Source organism: Delphinapterus leucas, chromosome 10 (genome assembly GCF_059928025.1).
Source record: "Delphinapterus leucas isolate spDelLeu-1000000601 "Yukka" chromosome 10, BTC_Dleu_Yukka2, whole genome shotgun sequence".
Lineage (NCBI taxonomy): Eukaryota > Metazoa > Chordata > Mammalia > Artiodactyla > Monodontidae > Delphinapterus > Delphinapterus leucas.
In genome coordinates this window covers 73,679,054-73,700,372 of record NC_143138.1, presented here as the reverse complement: position 1 = coordinate 73,700,372, position 21,319 = coordinate 73,679,054, and the positions used below count along the sequence as shown (strand labels likewise).

At 49.0% G+C, this 21,319-nt stretch overlaps 1 protein-coding gene across 12 annotated transcripts in view; it reads right to left on the bottom strand.

Annotated features, from left to right (window-relative positions):
- The window catches only part of FLNB (filamin B), a 138,839-nt gene extending 121,442 nt beyond the window's left edge, over positions 1-17,397 (bottom strand). For 7 of the 12 annotated variants that reach the window (XM_089918110.1, XM_089918111.1, XM_089918112.1 and 4 more), the window contains exon 1: positions 16,917-17,395. In XM_089918110.1, the coding sequence (XP_089774236.1) occupies positions 16,917-17,208 (292 nt within the window). In that variant the 5' untranslated portion in view covers positions 17,209-17,395. Of the gene's footprint in view, positions 1-16,916 lie in introns of all 12 variants that reach the window. The other 5 variants (XM_022572753.3, XM_089918114.1, XM_022572754.3 and 2 more) reach the window with 3 other exon arrangements.
- Positions 17,398-21,319: the final 3,922 nt, after the last annotated feature.

Genomic DNA, 21,319 nt, shown 5'->3' with positions numbered 1-21,319 from the left:
TAATATCATCCTGACCTCTTGAGGATGTTTTGTTTTCTTTTTAACAAGCTGGGCCCAAACAAACAAAATAAAACTAGGGTACCTTTTAACTTCCCTTGTCCATTTTCAATAATGCACTGTACTAGCATTAAGAGTATAAAAGGGAAATATTTCTCACACACACACACACACACACACACACACACACACGGAGAAGCATAATAAAATACAACCACCATGCAACTGACGAAATAAAATGTTACAAAGAGTTAAAAGCCCCTGCACACCCCTTCATGTCTGTACACCCTTCGTCCCTACCCTAGGCAACCACTATCCAAAGCGGTAATGATCATTCCCGTGAACATAGCTGTATTTCTATTACCTATGTAAAACTTTATAGAAACAGTATCACAGAGTATCTGTCTTTCTTCAATTTGCTTTTTCTTCTCGACATTGTAAAACTGATCCAAGGTGATATGCTTGGAGATGCTGCTGCTGATGCCTGCATCTATCCCCTTGGCCCATGTCTGATTTCAGCCACAGATATGGTGGGCAGTTCTGTGCCAGCTCAAATCTCCTCCCCAGGACCACCTACCTATGCAAGCACACGGCTTTTCTTTTCCCTTTCCGCCCCCGCCCCCCCCAGAGCTGGCATGCAGTGGGCACCCCGCCTGGAAGTTCGAGGGAGTTCATGTCTCCATCATGAATGAGATGGAGAGAAGAGGAGCTGGTGGGTCTCCAGCTTCCTGTCCTTCTCCAGGTGAACAATTCTAGAGGCATTCTGTACACTTCTCAGGAGGTTCCAGCAGAACTGAGCCCCTGCCGCCCACAGCAGTGACCTTGATAATTCACCTTAATATTGGTTTCTACTTCTCTGTCTCACACACCATCCCTCCTTCCTACTTCCTGGGATCACCCCACCCCAAAAAGGCACCTCTACTTGGGTGCAGGTCCTTGTATCCAGACCACTCTCAGGAGAACCCAAACTAAGCAGAGTTCTAGTTTATTTTTATTGCTTTGTATTCCATGTTTATTGGCATAATTTATTTTAAGAGGATATGCCCTTTATGATGGAGTGTTATAAGAAATCAAGTTTTTAAGTGATACTTGATGACAAAGAAATTATCATCAAATAATGAAATACAAAACTACATCCAGTTTGGCTCCTAAGCTATTTATAATGTGTTATATACATACTTGTAGAGAAAAACCGGAAGGTAATATTAACAATTCCTTGTTACCTATGGACAGTGAAATTATAAGCTTTTTTTCCTCTTTTACTATTTTTATGCATTTTCCCATTTCTATGCAAAAACATATATTACTCTTAACTAGGAAAAAACAATAAATGTTTCACAAATTATTTCTATTTTACAAATGATACACAATCAGCTGGATTCCTACAATAAATCAGCATGGAGGAGGAGGTCTTGTAGAAGCAGGAAGGCGTACCAAAGGTATCTGGGAGGGAGAAGAGGGTGTGGGCATGGCCCCTGGGTATAAAACAAAGGCGTTGGGAGAGGCAGAGAGATGGAGGAAGAAGCCTATGGAATAAGACACATCTTCCCCATCACACTCCTCCTTTCCCCCAAGCAAGTCCAACCCCTTTTCTGATACCACCCACTACAACAGGCTCACCCAGCATCCAGCCCCCTTTGCCCTTCCTGGAAGAGTTCTGATAGGAGTCTGGATCTACCCCTGCCAATAGGACCTGTGTACCTTCAAGAATTGACTCTACCCTCAACTCTAGAAAAGGCCTCATGGTCTGAGGGCAATCTATCCCCCCTGCCAGATACTGGTTCAAAAGTATCCATGTGATCTAATTTGGGCCTATGAGACATAAGTAGGATCTGTTGCCAGCTTCTGGGAACTGTTCTCTCAGCCTCACAGGAAGAAGTCTCTGCTAATCTCTGTTATGGGAAACCACAAGGGGAATCAGCCTTAGGATCCTTTTTTTTTTTTTTTTAAATGTTTTGGCCGTGAGGCATATGGGGATCTTAGTTTCCCGACCAGGGATCAAACCTGCACCCCCTGCATTGGAAGTGTGGAGTCTTAATCACTGGACTGCCAGGGAAGTCCCAGCCTTAGGATCAATGAAACCAAGAGAGCAGAAACCCAAAGAACCTAGGTCCTTGGGACTTCCCTGGTGGTCCAGTGGTTAAGAATCCGCCTTCCAATGCAGAGGACGTGGGTTCGATCCCTGGTCGGGGAACTAAGATCCCATATGCTGCGGGGCAACAAAGCCCACACGCCACAGCAGCTACTGAGCCCGCGCATAAAACTACTGAGCCTGCGTGCTCTGGAGCCCGCACACGCCACAACTAGAGAGAAGGGCGCGTACCGCAACGAAAAGATTCCACATGCCACTACTAAGACCCAACGCAGCCAAATGAATAAATATTAAAACAAAAAACAACCTAGGTCCTTGATGACATCACTGAGTCACTGGATCTCACAAACCTATAACCCACACTGTCCAGGCTCAATGACATGAGTCAATCAGTTTTGATGTAAGCGAGCCACTTCGGGGTCCCATTCCTTGCAGCTGAAAGGATTTTTACTGCCCCACTTCCGCCTTGAGGGCTGTTCTTGCTATCCATTTCATCCAGATTCGACCCATACACAATGTCTTAGGGGTCATGACACCATTTGTCCCAAATCTAAGCCAATCAGCATGAACTACCCAAACCCCAAATCTGACGTCTCCCTTTAACCTCACTCATCACCTGCCTGGAGTAGTAAAGCCCTGACCCTTTCAATCAGAAAAGTAAGGGACTTCAGCACTTCCTGAATATTTCCCATGTGGCAAGTACTTTACAAAATATAGCTCATTAAATCTTCACACCCACTCTTGCAGGTAGAAACTATGCTTATCCCCGCTTTATAGGTGAGAACACTGAGCACTTGTAAACCCAGAGAAATCATGTAACTCAATCCTACATCATGCACTAAATCCCAGATTCAACTCCAGAGCTGCCTGACTCCCAAGTCCTCACTCTTAAATATGACCTCCCTCCTCCCAGAAACCTAAGGGAGGCAGGTGGTGCCCTCGGCTAGCACACGGACAGGAAAATCAGACTCAGCCTCAAACCCCACTACTTCAGAGAATCCTTCCATTCCTGGAGACTAACCTGAGGTAATTCAGAGATCCAATCTTGGTGTCTATCTTGCTTTGCAGAAACTACAGGACATGCTAATGGAGGGGTGGGGGGATGGTTTGCAAAGAGTATAACAGGCCATTTTGTTTTATCTTATCTACTTACAATTGACATGGGCTCCAAGGGAGCTCTAACCCAAACCAGGCTTTAGGTAGGTAAAATTGGTTATCATTACATAAAAGGTTAAGACCGATCATTATCTTAATACTATAAGAACAATGATACAAGTTCAATATATTTAGTTCCTCTAGAATCATTCTGGACTGAAATAGGTTTACTGCTCATTCAAAAAACTCAAATTATAAAAAAATCATTTTCTTAACAACTCTTCCAAGTCCCAATTCCCTCTATGCTCCTAGCCTCCAGCACAGCTCCTGGTGTACGGTAAAGGCTCCACAAGTATTTGTTGAACAAAGCATCTATACATTACTACTCTGAGCTCCCGGTGATGCCCTGTCAGAGTGCCTTTGCATCACAGAGAAAACTTTATTCCCCTTCCAATTCTCTCTCAACCCTTCAGAGTATGTCAAGGACAAAGGCTCAGTGTGCGGGTAGGTTACTCTGAACGCCTCTCCATCTTTGGCTAATTTTCCTTTTAACCGAAAGAGTCGGCCTCCCACTGAGAACAGGCAACATCACCAGCTGCGATGTAATAACACTGTTTTGGATTTATTTATGGTTACCTTCGATTTACCTAGTGACACTGCTTTTCCATTATGATAGTGACACCAAGTCCCCTTTTCAAATACATTTGTTTTAAAAATGAGTCAACCGCAGGGTTGGGGAGGCGGGTGGTGATGAGTGAAAATGAAATAGAGATACGGGACATGGCAAAAATAATAAAGGTGGTTCCTCTACAAATGACTGAATTTGGGGGAACACTGAAACGGGACAGATCTCCCATTTTACAGATGGGGAAACACGCTGAGAGGTAGAGCCTCTCCAAGGCCCCAGTGATGACAGAAGCAGGCCTGGGACTAGGATCCAGTGTCTAGGTCCTGCCATCTGCCTAGGACCCGAAATCCTGCCAAATCCAACTTGCTCTGGGCCGTTTCCAAGACCAGAAACTGGTCTCCAGAAGCACAGCGGGTTAACTAACACTTGCTGATCTTATTGATAACGCCTGATGGTCAACTTTAATAGCTGGCGAAACAAAAGCCCTTGCGTAATGGTTTAAATTTTTGCTCTGTCATGTGGAAACAGTACCCAGGCTGACTAATATCTTCCCAGTATTAAAACATGAAAATCTGCATTCGTCACTCACTCAGGTAAAACCCCCGCAAACTCTACCTTTGGGGAAGGTGTTGGGTGCTCCCTTTGCCCCCACGAAAGATGACCTAAAAATGACACTCCCCTAAAAGGCCGCAGTATTAGAAATATCGCCCAGCCAACGACAGAGCAGGCAGCTTGTACTCAAGGGGCAACTGGGGGAGGCACGCGGTTACACAAGACACAGATCCCTTCGGCCTGTCTGGGCAAAGACCAGCGTATCCCTGACAAGAACAGAGAATGATGCCCGCCCCCCAACCTCCCACATCCTCTGGTCTCAGGAGCCACAGAATTTGCTGTTGCCAGCCACCTTCGCTCACCCCAACCCAGCAACCTTGATACAGGCTGGTGTGACCCCAGCAGTACAGTTTCCAAGCACTACTGTAAAATTATTGTCGCCAGCTCCACGACAAGAGGTTAGACAGTGCTAGGTTTAAGACCACACCCAGGGCAGCACAAATCCTGGCAGGCGGTGCAGGCAGCCCCACCATGGTCCCAGATGTCAAAGGGCCAAGACCAGAAGAAAGGGAAGGCGGTGCCCAGGGCCAGGGCAGGAGGCTGCAGGAGTGGGATCGGGGGTGGACGAGCAGCTGGGTTAACCTGCTTGGTTTCAGGTTGAAAGTGCCCAAGGCAGTCAGCACAGCCTCCTCTCCAGCATGGCTGCCCCCTCTTCATCCTCCTCCACTAAGGCCTGAAAAGGGTAAGTAAGTGGGAGGGGGTAGGGCTACACAGTAATAATGCAATGCTAACACCACCACAGCAGCAGCTGTCATTGACTAAGGGCTAGAGATGCACATTGTCTTTATACCCGAGAACTCAGTAAAGCAGAGCACTCTATTATCACAGTTTGCACACAAAAGACGGGCTCCTACAGACAGAACAGGAAGCTGGGGTCAGACGGCTCTCAAGGGGCAGAGCCAAGACTCAGACGCATGAGCAAGCACATCCCCTGGACTCCGGACGGCGTTACAGCCACTTCCACGAGAGCAACACCAGGAAAGAAAAAAATGGGAGCAAACGACATGCTAAGAGACAAAAAGGAAGGATTAAAGAAAGAAAGGAGGGCAAATGAGCTAGCTAAAAAACAGCTCCATTAGCCAAGTAGGAAGAAAGGGAAAGTGGAGGAAGATGTCAAGAATAGTTGGCACCTGTTTTCTATCCTTAAAGGAAGCTTGGCCGGAAGACCAGACAATGCCACTGGCCAATGGCTCCTGCCCTCAAAATCTGAGGCCACCTCCTCGTCTAAAAACAGCCTATTAGGTATGAGGTATATTTGACCAATGTATTGGTGTATTCCCACCCACCTACCCTTTACAAAACAGTTAGGCCATGCCTTCTTCCAGTCAGAAGGGGCCACCAGAGGCCCAGGAATTAGGAGGAGAGGGAGGGGGGAGGAAGGCAATGACCACCATTTATGGGGCCCTTACTGTCCGCCAAGGGCTGCATCAAATGCTTTACAGGGAATGTATCATTTATCTTCAATAATACCAAGAGTGGGGTACTAATATAGCTTGGGGCTTAGAACCTCAGAGTGGTCAAGCATCTTGCCCCAAGTCTCCCAGCAGGGTCTAATGGACCCATACTCTTAAGCACCCTCAGGAAATGGCTCAATCTGTACTAAAAGTGGTTTACATTCTATCTCCTTTGCCTCAAAGGAGACCAAGACAGGATGATTCCCTGGGCCTGGTGTCCTGAGGGCTGTTGAAAAAAATGATGCCTCCAAAAAACCAATGAAGACCTCAGGGCTGCAGATAATCTTCAGACATCTAAAAGTTCCCAGGCAGACAAGGGTGAACCAAGTTGCCCGACTGCATTGTTATGGTGCATAATTGAGACATATTTGAACAGCTAATGGAGCCTAGCAACTAAAAGGTAAAAGAATTTCTGTGCTGGGCTAATCATGAGAGAAGGTCACAATGTATCCAAAGATAATAACTATTATTAAGAGACCCTGGCAGTCCCACTAAAAGTTGGTCCTAAAAGCTTTTAAGAGACAGAAGTGGCTGGCACACCCCCACTCCGTGCTTGACCAAAACATATTTCTAGATGAAGGGAGATTTGCAAACCATGATGAACCTCAACCAAGACCTCCAATTTTAATGCTGGCCACAGCTCAGCAATAACTCAAGGATGAATCTTATTACAACCATCCGTGTGACCAAAATGATTTCACAGAACGTTTCCAGTCCACAGCCTCTTTTTTCCTGAGAAAATGCATCTCCCTCTTCCCCATTCTGACCAAAAGGCCGCTGAAAGCAAAACTCCCTAAAAACAGCAAAAGATTGGTTAAGATTTTTCACAAATGATGTTTTTTCTTTATATTTCTCTATGTTCTTGCAATTTTTTTTTTTTTTTTACAAAGAACTACAAATGGAACTGTTCAATATTAAATAACTTGTTATAAGTTAATTTTGAAGACATGCTGAGCTGATGGCTTTCCTTTGGGGACTGAAATCTCAGGTGAGGGTTTGAGTCATAGTCTGCCACATACTCACTAGCTGATCTGGGTGTGCCTCAGTTTCCTTGTCTGTATAGTGGGGGTTACCACAATAACCACCGCTCCAGGTTGCGATGAGGTTTCATTTAGCTATTACTGAGAAACGTTTATCCCAATGCCTGGTACTATAGGTGCTTGACATATATTCACTTTTTTTTTTTTTTTTTTTTTTTTGCGGTACGCGGGCCTCTCACTGTTGTGGCCTCTCCCGTTGCGGAGCACAGGCTCCGGATGCGCAGGCTCAGTGGCCATGGCTCACGGGCCTAGCCGCTCCATGGCATGTGGGATCTTCCCGGACCAGGGCACGAACCCATGTCCCCTGCATCGGCAGGCAGGCTCTCAACCACTGCGCCACCAGGGAAGCCCTATATTCACTATTATTAACAAAACTATTACTATGATCATAGTGACTCTCAGTGGCTTCCTTTCATAAATTCATATTTCTGAGCCTCACATGTCAACCCGGAAAAGGCCTTGTTCTCTATCAGCTGACATAAATCATAGATGTTCTAAGTCAAGAGTGACTATGAAGTGCTGAGTTCTTTAAATTCAGCATCACTGTCCCAAAAAACGAGGTGTTCTACTGGGACCCCACACCCAGTTGTCCGCTTCACATAATTCCCATTTCTTTATAAGCTGCAAAGGACTATGATTTTGCATTTTTTGAAAGCAAATATATTGCAAACAAGTCAAAGTACCAGCCTTATTCTTCAAACCATCTATGCTAGAGGCTGTTTATTTATTTGATAAATTTATTATATTCCTACTAAGAGCCAAGCTCAGAGCCCCAGAGGTAAACAAGAGATACAGCGCCTGCCCTTGGAGCAGTCGTGACCCAGTGGGAGAACAACACAGGCAAGTCAGGAGATCAATACAGTTTAGTAAGCCATGAAATGGAATGGCACTGGGGGAGGGGGGAGCTGTGGGTGTCCAGGAGAGGGTCTCACGCCCTCCAACCTCGGGTGTGACTCCCCATGCCTGTCTAACAAAAGTGCCAAGAAAAAGGGACAATTATGGTGAGAGATGCGTGCCCCACAGGAAGCGTAACGTGACACCTAGATCATTTCCTGTAAAGGACTCCCCAGCAGGAGAGGCATTCCCCAGGTGCCAGCTTGCCTCTTTTAGTGGAGATGAGGAATGTGACAAGCCATTGCCCAGGTGCTTGCAAGCCAGGATCCACCAAGGCTCCTTCTCCCAGAACACTTTCTGGGTTCTGCCCCCGGATGGCTTGGGAGCTGCACTGAGGGGCTCCCGGTCCCACAAGCAGCATACCCTCGCCTTCCAGCCTCTGCCTCTTCTGACAAGGAATCTTATAAACAGAACCCAGAACTCTGTTCAATTAACAGAACTGCCAAGTCACAAAGGCCTTGTAGGGTCTGAGCCCCAAGGCCTCAGCACCTGAGGTTCCCTAGGATGGCAGGGCCTGGTCCGCCACCTCTGGCCTGCTTTACCCCACCAAGGGAACAATAGCTTTGTTCTTGAGCAAGAAGCACCAGGCTGAGCCATGCTCCCAGCAGGCTGCAGAATGCCAAATAATTCTTGTTTCCCCGGAATATCTGATAAACCACTTCAGGGAGGTGCACACAAGCAGTGCAGTACCAGCATGATAAGAACTTGATTATTTTCTTGGGGGTTGCAGGGGAGATTGGAGGAATCTGATGTTAGCCACTGAGAATCCTTTCATCCCCCAGGCTACGTGGGAGGCCTGCCGCTGCCTGGGTCACAAGCAGCACGAGGCAGAAAGCAACACCACTCCTGTTTGTCAGAGGAAAGCTGACTGCTGCCTGCCTCTTCTAATCTCAAAATCTTAATTTATGGGACGCAGCGAATTTACACTGTCTCTGCCACAATCCCCACCCATTTCCCTGTAGCTCGAAAGCCAAAATTCCACAGTGTTCCAAATAATCCAACCTCTTTGGTTGCCTGTATATCTGAACGGAAATTCCAGAAAAGTTGTCTGGCATGGCAAAAGCTGACCAGCCTTATGAAAATACCCAGAAAGGTGACCCATTTAGTCAAAAGAGCTTTCAGATCTCCATGAGAAAAGGAATTCATGCCAGCATAAAGGGCCTTCAGAGAGGGAGAACAGGAGTGTTGTGTTAACGCCCAGACCTTTCAACAAGCCAGCCCTGCAATTTCTGGGGAGGCTGAGCACCGAGACGGCCGGCCAGACCAGCTTGCTCTCTCAGGAGCTGCGCTGCAGGAGAAGCCCTTGGGGATACAAGTGCAGCCCTGGAGCACACAGCTCGGTGCCGCGGTGCACAGCAACGGACCTGCCCACAAGTCTCCCTGAACGTGAGTGGGAGCCGCTGGCTTGGATTGGAAGCAGGCAGCCATTTGTAACAGGGCTGCCAGACTGATAAAGGTCGAGTGCCAGCCGGGAAAGAAAGCTTCTGCTCAGCGGCAAGCACACCCCAACACACCCTCCTGCCGCTTAATGTTTACAGGTAGCAGAAGGAAACGATGTGGGGTGGGGTCACTGCTGAAAGAGCACAGCTGTGCCAATGTCGACTGTCACCAAGGATCTCCCAGCATAGCTGGACCTCAACAAACTCCACCCATCCACACCCATAAGTGGTGGGCACTGCAAACCCCACAGGACTGCAGCCAGGAGGCACCTCCTCACCTCTGCCTTCCAGGCCTCTCAAAGAAAGCCCTGCCTGGCTCCCCAAAGCAGACCTTCAGCTGGTCCCTGCTGTCCAGACCTGCAGTGAAATCACTGCCCCTGGAAACCAAACAAAGGCAGGGAAGGAACAAGAGAGCTGTCTCCAGAACTGGGAAGAAGACCCCCATTAAAGCTCTATGGTACCGGAAACAGTGAAGCAAATCGGCCCCCAAAAGTTTTGTTTTGTAGAAGGAAATTTCAATTTCACATTAATCAAGTTCAAATGATTAGTTTCAAGCAAAATAAAAAGGAACAGGACTAAAGCAGTAGAAAATCTCTCACTACAATATATCTATTTTACTTTACAAGTGTGAAACCCAACTTTAACATTAAAAAAAAAATTTTTTAAAGGCACTGTACAGTTTAATGCAGGCAAGCATAATACCTGGCATGTGAAGTGAGGCATATTTGAGCCTCAGTTTTCTCACCTATAAAATGGAAATAGAGGGCTTCCCTGGTGGCGCAGTGGTTGAGAGTCCGCCTGCCGATGCAGGGGACACGGGTTCATGCCCCGGTCCGGGAAGATCCCACATGCCGCGGAGCGGCTGGGCCCGTGAGCCATGGCCGCTGAGCCTGCGCGTCCGGAGCCTGTGCTCCGCAACGGGAGAGGCCACAACAGTGAGAGGCCCGCATATCGCAGAAAAAAAAAAACAAAAACAATAAAATGGAAATAGATATAAAGCCACTCATTTTGCAGGGTTCATAATAAGGATTGGAAGTAATAAAGGTATGGCGCTCAGGACAATGCTTAGCACACAGTAGGCATGGGGAAACGCTAGATACTACTGAATATGTTAGAGGATGCGTGTGCACACACTGCCATTTGGTACACAAATGGCATCATCGTGTGCATTCTTGGTACCAAGGATAGCCAAGGAATATGCAGAGGAGCACAGGTGTCCTCCTTGCCAAGCTGTCCACCTGTGCCAGGTTTTGATGATGGGGGAAAGGAGGAAGTCAACACCGTCAAAATAAACTCGCTTCCTACAACATGGACTCAATTTCCCAAGAAAAGTAGCTAGGCACCTTATAAATTCCAGGCCACTTTTCAAGCCCAAAAAGAAGAAAGTACTGCTGTTTACCATCCAATAACCTGAGTCAATCTGGTGATTATCGAACATGTTTAAAGAAGAACTAGATTTACAACAGTAATGTAAAATGGCTTCTAGTAGAACACCATGAAAGGCAGTTTTAATCTTTTTTAAGAGCAGGAAATAGCATGCATTTAGATGGAAATGGCTCATTCCATTGGATTTATTCATTTGGTTCAACTTGTTGGGGGAAGGGGTTATAATTTTAGATCTACCTCTTTAACAGAGGACAATTAAAGATGAAACCTAAATGCAGAATAATAACAATGTGGAAAAAAAGAAAAAGAAAATGTAGACATGCAGGCCCTCATAGGGCCTCCAAATAGTGTATATGTACCCCAAGGGTGCACAAGATAATCCATCGGAGCACAGGAAAAACTTCTGTTTGGACTTGTTATCTAAAACGAAACTAAGCTCTACTGCAGTAACATTTAATATACAGACTGACGGGTGGCATATGTATACAGCTTATAAACGTACATATATGAGGACAGGGCTCAATTTTTTTTCTTGGCAGGAATGACTTGAGCAACAGTGAAGAGATCCCCAGATTAGATGATCCATTTCAGCTGGGTTCACCTACCTTACCCCAAGCCCCCTCAAGGAAGATGCTTGATTGGCAGCCTCCAGCCTCAAAAGGCCCTTTGTGAGTCAGCCCCTGCCTACCTCTCCACCACCCCTCCAACCTCCACCTGACACACTCTTCTACTCCTGTGCTCACCTGACTGTCTGCTCACCTGCCTTATTCTAGTAAAGCTTTAAGTCTCAGCTTAACAGCCCCTTCCTCCAGGAAGCCCTCCAGACAGCCCAGTTCAGCCTGAGGGAAGGTGCTCTTCCTCCCCAGAGGGCTTGTCATCTCAATCCTTGCTACTCACAGGGTGGTCCACAAACAGCAACTAGGAGCCCCCTGGAAGAGCAGAATCCAGGCTTCACCCCCCCTAATCTAGTGAATCAGACCGACATTTTTAACAGACCAACATTTTAAAGTTCCCAGATGATTCATGTGTGCCTGAAGGTTTGCGAAGGACACTCCCTGATGACTTGTCTCTCCTCTGTGTTCAGCAGTGTGTAAGGCAAGCCGGGGACATGACTCGCATTATTCCTGTGGCCCTAGCACTGAGCCTGGCTCAGAGTTTATCTTTCATATTCTTGTTGAATGAGGAAAGAAAGAAAAAAAGGATCTTGGGGGGCACCTTCATTAGAGGTTCCAAGCTGGGGGAAGGGAATAGCTAACACACCATATGACAGTGGCAGGACTGGCCAGAGGATAGATGGAAGACAGAGTCCATTATACTAATAATGACAACACCAGCATTATGCTGTAACTTAGGCAAATCAAATATAATGCTCTCAGCAATGCTAAGATAGGAACTATTATTCTCCTCCATTTTACAGATGGGGAAACTGAGGGTCAGAAAGGTTAATGCACTGGATCAGAGTTGCACAGCTGTTAGGGGGCAGAGTGGGGATTAGAATCCTGGCAGTCTAGCTTCAGACTATACTAGCTTCGGGTACGTGCTGACCCGAAGGCTGCTTATAGAGAAAGCAGGATGACGAGGTACCCTGGCCACGCAGCCACTACAAGCAGGGCCCAAAGGTTCTGAACCTGAGCATCCGCTGCCCAAGGAGCAAGGCAGCCATCCTTAACTAACCATGACACGGCCTCACAGCACAGAACGAGGACCCTCCTCCCCGGGTGGAGGGTGAAGGGGGAGTGCCCAGGAGACGTAACTTGGCTCCAAATCAAAGCTCTCCTTCACCACAGACTCTCCAAGAATGAAGGCGGCTGATGACTGGCATGCTGGCCCCACCGGTGCTGGGGGAGCCTGCAGAGGCCCAACTGCCATCTGGAAATGATTTGGCCCAGAGATTCCTGAACGGGTGGGAGGCTGGAATGACCAGCCGCTCCGAGCTCCCATCCACCTCTCAGAAACAAAGCTGGTGTGAATGGGCCCTGGAGGCAGCCACAACATAACCAGGGGTCGCCCCCTTCCAAAGAGGGGACAGCCTCTGGGCAGTCCATAACCCTATTACAGCGACAGGAATCAACATTAGCCAACCAAGCTGGTCTCCCCCGTGTGGTGCTGATTTTAAATGTCCTTTCAGCGTGCAAACCCTCCAGCGTGACTTTTGAGACTACTACTGGACAGCACCTTACTTATTTAACAAACACACAGCACCAGCTATGTGCCACGAACTGTTCAGAGCACTTTAAAAAATATGAGCTTGTTTAGTTTTCATGACAACTTTTAAAGGAGGTAGTTATTATCCCCATTTAAGTTATAAGGAGACCAGTGCACAGAAATATCTTAATAGCTACTTCGAGGCAAGTAGGATTTGAACCAAGAATCAGAGCTCTTAATTAGCTCACACCAATGTGTTACTTTGTTCCAAGTGGCCCAGAACTTGTTAATTCTGACAAAGCATGCTACTTTGCTACTTTTTAAGCATTCTCTGGATATGAACTACATTGCCTGAAAGACACACTGGCATTTGCTAAGTAGTTACAGGAAAGAGCAGAATTTAGGATTATTTGTGCATTATTTTGGTCGGGGTGGGACAAAAGGAAGGAAAACAGGGTGAGTGGTTGGGTGACCCACCACCCTGGAAACTCCACCCAGTGACCCGAGGTCTTGGGAACATACACCCCGCCCGCTCTGCGGTGCTGGCCTGGCACAGGTACCTTAAGCAAACATCAGGGTCGGACCACATCCTTTAAAAAGGAAAGAATTCCTTTTCGTAAAGGATCAAGCCAAAACACACCACCCAAACTTCTAGCCTGCCTTGATTGTCATTCTTGGGCTGGGAGACCCCTTCTTCTCCAAGTTGGCTGTGCTGCAGAAAGGCTTTTGGAAAAACAAGTAAATAAACCTGCCAGCTCCTGGCAGACAACTAGAATTAAAATATGCTGAGGCCTCACTATGAACTGCCCAGGATATAAGAAGGAACTTTAACTTGGGGATGGAGCCTAGGATGGGCCCACCTTACAAGGAATCACAAACGTGAACAGCCAGGGCTGTCTTTCGGGGAGTTGTAGGCAGAAAAGCCACGGTGCTCTGGCAACCTTTGACTACCTCATGTCACACAGCTGGCGCCTATAACCCAACTCTAATGATTCCCACAATGAAATACTGTTGGGAGTTATCCAGAGTATACAAAACCCTGTATTAGTTCAAAGATATCTTCCCAGATTATGGAAGTGAAATGCTATCCTGTGAGTAGCAGGAAATCTCAAAAAAAACAGACCAAAAAAACCAGTGAAGACAAGGCGGCCATTCCCCCAGCAAATTCACCTCAACACAAGATGCAATATGCAACCTGAGTCTGCGCACCTCCCGACACGACACTCATCTCACGGGCCCTCATCACAGTTCAGAGGACCAACCTCATCCCTCACCTAAGGCCTTGCTTTGTTCGAGGCCAGACGCTCAACGTGTGGATGTCCAGCCACAACCCCAACACCCCAGACTTGCAAAACTTGGTGTTAACATGAGCTTTCTGAGGCGGGAAACTGGTTGTATTTTACTCATTTCTGACACTGAAAGGTAGGTCAGTTAAGGCTCAATTTCAACAACTCGGCAGACCTGGTTTACCAGCTGGGTGACCTCCACAAGTGACTTCCCTCCCGTTTCCCCAACTTTAAATGGACATACTAACAGTAACAACCAGCACAGTAATAACAACAAACATTTTCTAAGCACTTGGCCAGGACTGGGGCAAGCCCTTGACCCTCCCAGGGACTTGCTAAAAGCAGATCATCATGTAGACAAGGAAACCAGAACTCAAGGATTCAAGGTGGTGATCAATGGGGTGGGTGATGAACAGAACACACTTAACACCGAGTGGGTGCCCCCAAATTGGAGCACGTGTCACTGTCAGCACAATGTAACACAGCATAGGCAGTGAAAGCTTGAACTGAAGTCCACGCTGGATGTGAATTTTTTCTGAAGGGCCTTTACCCAGCATAGCCTCAGGAGCAGAGGGAAGAGGCCTCAGGCATTACCTGCTCAGGAGTCCTGGCACTTGGCAAGTTTCCCTCCAGCCTCCAGAGGCTGGAAAACCTGTTTGTTGTAAGGCCCTTCTGGAGAACACTTAGGCAGCCAATGACGGGAGTCATAAATGTGGTCACAACCTTTGACCCATGAATGCCACCCTGGAGAATATGATCCAAGAAATTATCTCAAAGGAAAAAATAAAATAAAATGATGTAAATTATGGTGGGAAGAGGTCCATAGCAAGAAGCTGCCAAAAGTCCACAGGCCACAACCAGGGAAGGGGAGGCTAACCCTGGCTTGTCAGGACGATGGAAGACGCTAGGGCCTGGTTGGGTTCAGGAATGAAAATCATGAGGATCAAGGAGGAAAAGTAAGGGACCAGAAAAAGTCTAGAATGAGACCCCCAATTTCGGGGCACTGATGGGAAGCCATGCTGGAGGCAGCTGCAGCCTCCATAAACAGTTGCCAAGTTAGGCAGTCCAGGGTTTTCTGGTGCTGTGGTTTGGGTTTTGTTTGTTTTGTTTTGCTTTTTAAAGAGATTTCATGTCATGTTTGGATACTCCTGCTTTACTTTAAGTTTCTTTGTTCAGTTAATTAAATAAATATACAGTTTTAAAGCAAAGAAGAGATCCGAGTTGAGCCCAGCCAGCCCTTGAGATTCCTCCGAGGGAAAGCTGGTTTCTGCAAAGGAAAAGAATTCCAACAGAAATCTGAGGTTCTCCTTCCCTCGTTACACGAGATGGGCCCACAAAATAAGACAGACAGCGTGCCACCCGGCTTCCCTCTGCAGAGAAGCTGCCCTCGATGGGGAGGCTGACTGGGCCGTGGCAGCTGCCTGGACCCAGGAAGCAGCCCTACCTGCCAGGACAGGTGTGGGGGAGGACGGGGGGGAGAGGATGGAGGAGGCTCAGCCTAAAGGGAACCCGTCCTAGGCAGGAGAAAGTCCCAGCAGCCACACCCATGGCCCTTTCTTCCTGTCAGGGGGTCACTCTAAGGCCTGGTTTCCTCAGCAACAGACCTGAGACCCAGCCCTTGCTCCTCCCTGGCAAGAGGCTCACCTAGCAGAACACACACACACAACATAGGTGCACACACATTCTCTGCACACTTACATGCTCTGCACACACACTCTACACACTCGCACACTACACACCCCCTGCCCCTCCCATCACGGCCTCCACCCTCAGCAGCCTTGTGACCTTTCCCGAAGCCCTCAACCAGCCCAGGTCATAGTGGGACCTCACTCTCATTCTTCCTCCCCAGTTCCAGGGGGAGAGGAACCCGACACCAACTCCCTCCCTCCTCTCAGGAAGATCTTGGTGTGGGGAGGGCGGGGAGAGGAAGGCAAAGTCTCCTTTAATTGTCACCCACTTCCTTCAATTCTCCGCTAGACCCTCGCTAGCTTGGGCAAGCCCATTAACCCTCTGGACCTCCTTGTCTGTAAAATGGGTCTAATGACGCCCCAGCTCGCAGCATGTGTAAGGACCGAAATAAGGCTGTTGGAAGCCTGTTAGAAGGCTGCGCACTAGCTGGGACTCCTACAAGGCGGCAGTTACTGTGACCACCACCATCTCTAAATTATACCTTCAGCGGCTGAGCAGCCGCGGCGCAGAGCCAGAGCTGAGCTGGGAGCAGAGGGAGCGAGGAAGACACACCCCCCCGAGGCTCCCCTTCCCACCTCGGGGCCCCCACCCCTTTCGGCGACGGCGAGGTCCCCATCTCCACCTGGCGGGAGGGCCCCAAGTTCAGAGAACAGTCCCTCCCCAGGCCTCCCTACCTGGCCTCCGAGCCAACGCCCATTCCGCGGCCGCCGAGCGCAGCGGCCTGGGCGCAGCTGGGCGAGCACTCCGGGGAGCGTTTGACTAGGGCCCCAGCCCCAGGGACGGCGGACCAGAGGTCTCCAGTCCCCCAGCTCCCGCAGAGGCACCCCAGGTGCAGAGAAGTGCCACAGCCCCACCTCTCCCCGTGCGGCCCCAGCCCGAACCTTCAACCCACCGCCCCCCAGAGACGCACTGCCGGGGCGCACGGCGCGGAACTCTCACACGACAGCAGCACCCCAGGGGATGGCTCCCAGGAGGGGGCCTAGGGTCCCTTTGTCCTCATCCCTCGGGGACGACGTCCCCCGGCCTCGGAGCCCACACTCAGCCCGCGGCTGCTGGGCGCCGTGGGGTCGCGCGACAGGGAGCTTCAGCCCCCGCGGGGTCGCACGCGGGGGGGCGGGAGATGTAAATCGCCGGCGCCTGGCCCAGCCAGGGCACTCACCGATGGACACGAGCTTGATGTTCTCACGGTCCAGGAACTCGAGCGCCACGGACACGTTCTCGAGCTGCATCTGGCGGAAGGTGGGCCGCTGGTGGTACTTGCGGTACATGTGCTTTTGGCTGAGCACCTCCAGAAGCGCGATGAGCCGCAGCCCGTCGCTCAGGTCGGTCTGCAGGTTCCCTATGCGTTTGTTCACGCACTTGAGGTGCTCGTTGCACCAACGCGTGAACGTGTTCTGCTGGATCTTCTTCCACGGCGCGTCCTCCGCCAGGTCCTTCTCAGTCACCGGCATCCTGGCGGCGGAGAGAGCAATATGCACAGCGAGCTGCCGGGGACGGGCGTAGGAAGGCCCAAGGGCCGGGGAAGCGAAAAACCGAAGCGGAGCGGGAGCGGGAGCGGGGCTCGAACTCGCTGCTTCCGAAGCCGCGGCCGAGGCTGCTCTGCGCTCGCCTGCCCGTGGCCGCGCGAGGCGTCTGGCCCCGCGCCTGCGCATTGAGCCGACCCGCCCCTGAAGCCCCGCCCCGTCCCAACCCTCTGGCGGGAGTTCCCGGGCCACGCTCTCCCCCTGCCGCTCAAAGAGGGCACTGCGTCCCGCGAACTGCAAGGCGTCCCGGGACGCCGCGCTCTGTGCTCACAGCCTCCGCTAAAGGAAGCTAGGCGGGAGACCCGCCAGGAGAGGGTCACCCGGTCCCAGAGTGAGGGGACGTGCAGAGGTAGGAACCTGGACAGAATGGGCAGGGACGGCCGTCTGGTTCACGGGGGAGGGGTTGGCGGGGAGGGGTATTTCATCCACCTACAGGTTCAGTAAGGTACAATAAGGGCTTTATTGAGCTCCTGCTGTGTGCCAGCCTCTGTGTTAGGCGCTGGGGACACTGTGAAGGAAATGGACAACTTACATTTCATCTTAACTAAACTCATATGAATTATAATATCATTCATAGCATTTATTGAGTGCCTACTGTGTGCCAGCCTTCTTAGCGCCTGCCAACCAATGGTAAATAAGAAAAATTTATAATTTAACCTTGAGGAGCTCATAGACTAATAGGAGAGAAAAGTATAAATCAACTATCACAGACAGCTTAATGGTACTGATAGAAATGAACAACAATTTGCTGTGTATATTAGTTTCCTAATGCTGCTGTAACAAATTACCAAAACTTTGTCTTTGAAAAAACCACACATTGTTGGCACTTCCCTGGTGGCGCAGTGGTTAAGAATCTGCCTGCCAATGCAGGGGACACGGGTTTGAGTCCTGGTCGGGAAGGATCCCACAGGCTGCAGAGCAACTAAGCCCGTGTGCCACACCTACTGAATCCCTTGCACCTAGAGCCCATGCTCCGCAACGGGAGAGGCCCGCAGAGAAAGCCTGCGTGCAGCAACGAAGACCCAACGCAGCCAAAAATAAATAAACAAACTTCAAAAAAAACATACATTATTATCTGTAGTTTAGAGTCCCTCACAGGTCTCACTGAGCTAAAATCAAAGCATTGGCAGGATGCATTCCTTTCTGGAGGCTCTAGGGAAGAACCCATTTCTTTGCCTTTTCCAACTTCTAGAAGCTTCCCAAATTCATTGTCTGAGGCCTATTCCTCCAACTTCAAAACCAGCAACATCAGGCAGAGTCTTTCTCATGCTGTCATCTCAGGTTATCCACAGTCACATCTTCCTCTAATTCTTTTTTTTTCTTTTTTTGCAGTACACGGGCCTCTCACTGCTGTGGCCTCCCCCGCTGCAGAGCACAGGCTCCAGACGCGCAGGCCCAGCGGCCATGGCTCACGGGCCCAGCTGCTCCGCGGCATGTGGGATCCTCCCGGACCGGGGCACGAACCCGCGTCCCTTGCATCAGCAGGTGGACCCCCAACCACCGTGCCACCAGGGAAGCCCCCTCTAATTCTTTTAAGGACCCAGCTGGGAAGAGGGGTTGGGCAGGATGAATACATATCAAGGGCTTCCAGCCCTAGGAGAAGTCAGCAGATTTGTGGTGACATTCTGTAACAGGTCATTTGTATACAAGGTGAAGTGCTTTCTTCAGACAGATTGCCGCACTGGAAATGCTCAAAACCACCTTGGGGGAAAGACAGTATTGCCTGGCCCTGGCCCATTGTTGGGATCAGTAGCTGTCTGAAGTCTCATTCCCCTCCTTAGTGGTTAAGTGAAGACATGTGCTGGAGGTCAGCTGATAAGCACTAGACAAAGCTGGACTTGTACCTGGGTTTAACGCCGAAGTCTGTACTATACCTCAAAGACCCCATGCTGTTCCCAGCCTGGGCCTTGCCTTTGTCCACACAATCTGAGCAACAGATTCACTAGAGGCAGTTTAGGTAATCTTACTTACCCCATGCCCAAGGTTTCTGGTTCCTCATGCTTTCCTCCATCCAAAGGCATCCATCAAAACTTATCAGCCAGCGTCTCACTCCGAAGGGGACCTCCTCCCTGCTAGGTGAGACTGGAGCTAATGCGATCAACTCAGCTCACTCGGCAGCTGATAATGTACTAAGGTTCTCCTTTCTTATGAGATATTTCTGTTTTCACCAGGTCTTGACACACATAACTAAATAAGTTCTGCATCTAAATATCCAGTCCACTTCACTCTGAGCTGAGACATCCGTGTCTTAGGATGAAGCTGGTGATTCTCTCCAGTCAATCAGAAGACCCTTAAGAGTTCCCTAGGAAGCAGTTTATGGGGAGTGAAGGGGATTCAGCAACCTTGGTGGAGGAGGGTGGTCAGTGGCTTTGGTGACAAGGAGAGGAAGCAGACAAGGTCTTCAGATGGCTCTTTATCAATATGTGATAAAAGATGAGGGCTGAACAACTCAGGGCAGGCATTTCTGCAGGGAGCATTTTAGCCAATGCATTCCACAGTTTTGCTGACAAGGCCTTCACTTCAAACACCCAATCTGTTTTCTAAATTTTTTTCCTAGGCTTCTTTGATCTCTTCTTGGTAGAACCATCCAGAATGGAAGAGTGTAGAGAAGCGAAAGGCTCAGGCTTTCGGTGTGAATTCTGGCTATCCTGGCTCGATGACCTTGAACAAATAACCTCAGCAAGCGTGTTTTCTCATCCGGGAAATGGAGCCAACACATCAACTCCTGGGGTTATTAAATAATGCAAGCAAAACTCTTAGCAGAGTGCCTGGAATACCATCAGCGCTCAATAAATGTAACTGAAAACTGGGCAAAATTAACAGAGACTTCTCAACCAGACGCTGAAAAATCTAGAATTAGCTGCATTTTCCCAGACTCCAGTCTGTCTCTGTAAGAAGCCAAGGCTCCTCTCCATGTCTGTTACCCACAGATGTTGACACCAATCTGTTCCAGCCCCGCGAGATCCCAGTCAGAAGGAACTGACAAAGAAAACGTAAGTCGAGCAGTAACCCCTACATGTCAGGATGGACCTGACAAGACAACAGCAAATTCACAGACATCCACAAGGAAGAGTCTACCTGTACCTGAAGACGAACATCGGGTGGAAGGTTGGAGCACTGTGAGCCTGCTTCTCAAAGTTGCGCGATTTGCCAGGTCAGCCCATGGGAGTAGGATTGGAGGGAGCTCTTCTACCCAGGCAAGTGTGCAGAAGTTCCTCCAATCCCACCTCCAGGCCTTTGCTCAGGCAGTCTCTCCGTCAAGAGTGCTCTCATCTCTCCCCTCCAATTTGGAAAAAGTGTGCCCATCCCCCAGTCCCCTCACCCTCACAGCTTGTGTGGTCCCAATGCTTGTTTTATGCTGAAGTTTACTTGCTGTTTTCACTTGCTGAAGGAGGGCAACTGTCATCTCTGTCCCCTTGCAAGATGCAAGGGTTTTAAGACCTAACAGAGCCTGCACTGTCCAACATAAGTATGATGAGAGCCACACTGTAACTTTAAATGTTCTAATGATACCAAAGAGTTATTAAGTACCCTTTAAAAAGTAAAAGAGAGCTTCCCAATTTCCATCCCTGGTCTGGGAGCTAGATCCCACGTGCACACTGTACGTAACAAGGAGTTCGCGTGCCACAACTAAGGAGCCGGCGAGCCACAACTAAGGAGTCTGCCTGCCACAACTAAGACCAAATGCAACCAAATAAATTTAAAAAAAAAAAGAGGTGTAATAATAATAGTGGTAGTATAGTTGTAATAGTAATAATAATAACAGAAGCTTCTGCTTCTTAAGTAGTGTTATTCTCATTTAATCATCACAACAACTCCAGGAGGTGTTGTTATTATCCCCATTTTACAGGTAAGGAAACTGAGGCTGAGAGGAGTAGTCATATGCCTAAGGTCACAGAGTGACAGAGACTGGATACTAAGTAAAGACTAAGAAAGGCAATAGTCATGATTAAGAGCAGGGACCTGCAGCTGCCCCTGACTTTATTTCCTTACCTGTAATCTACATTAACAATGTACCTCCTAGGAGTTTCTGACAAAT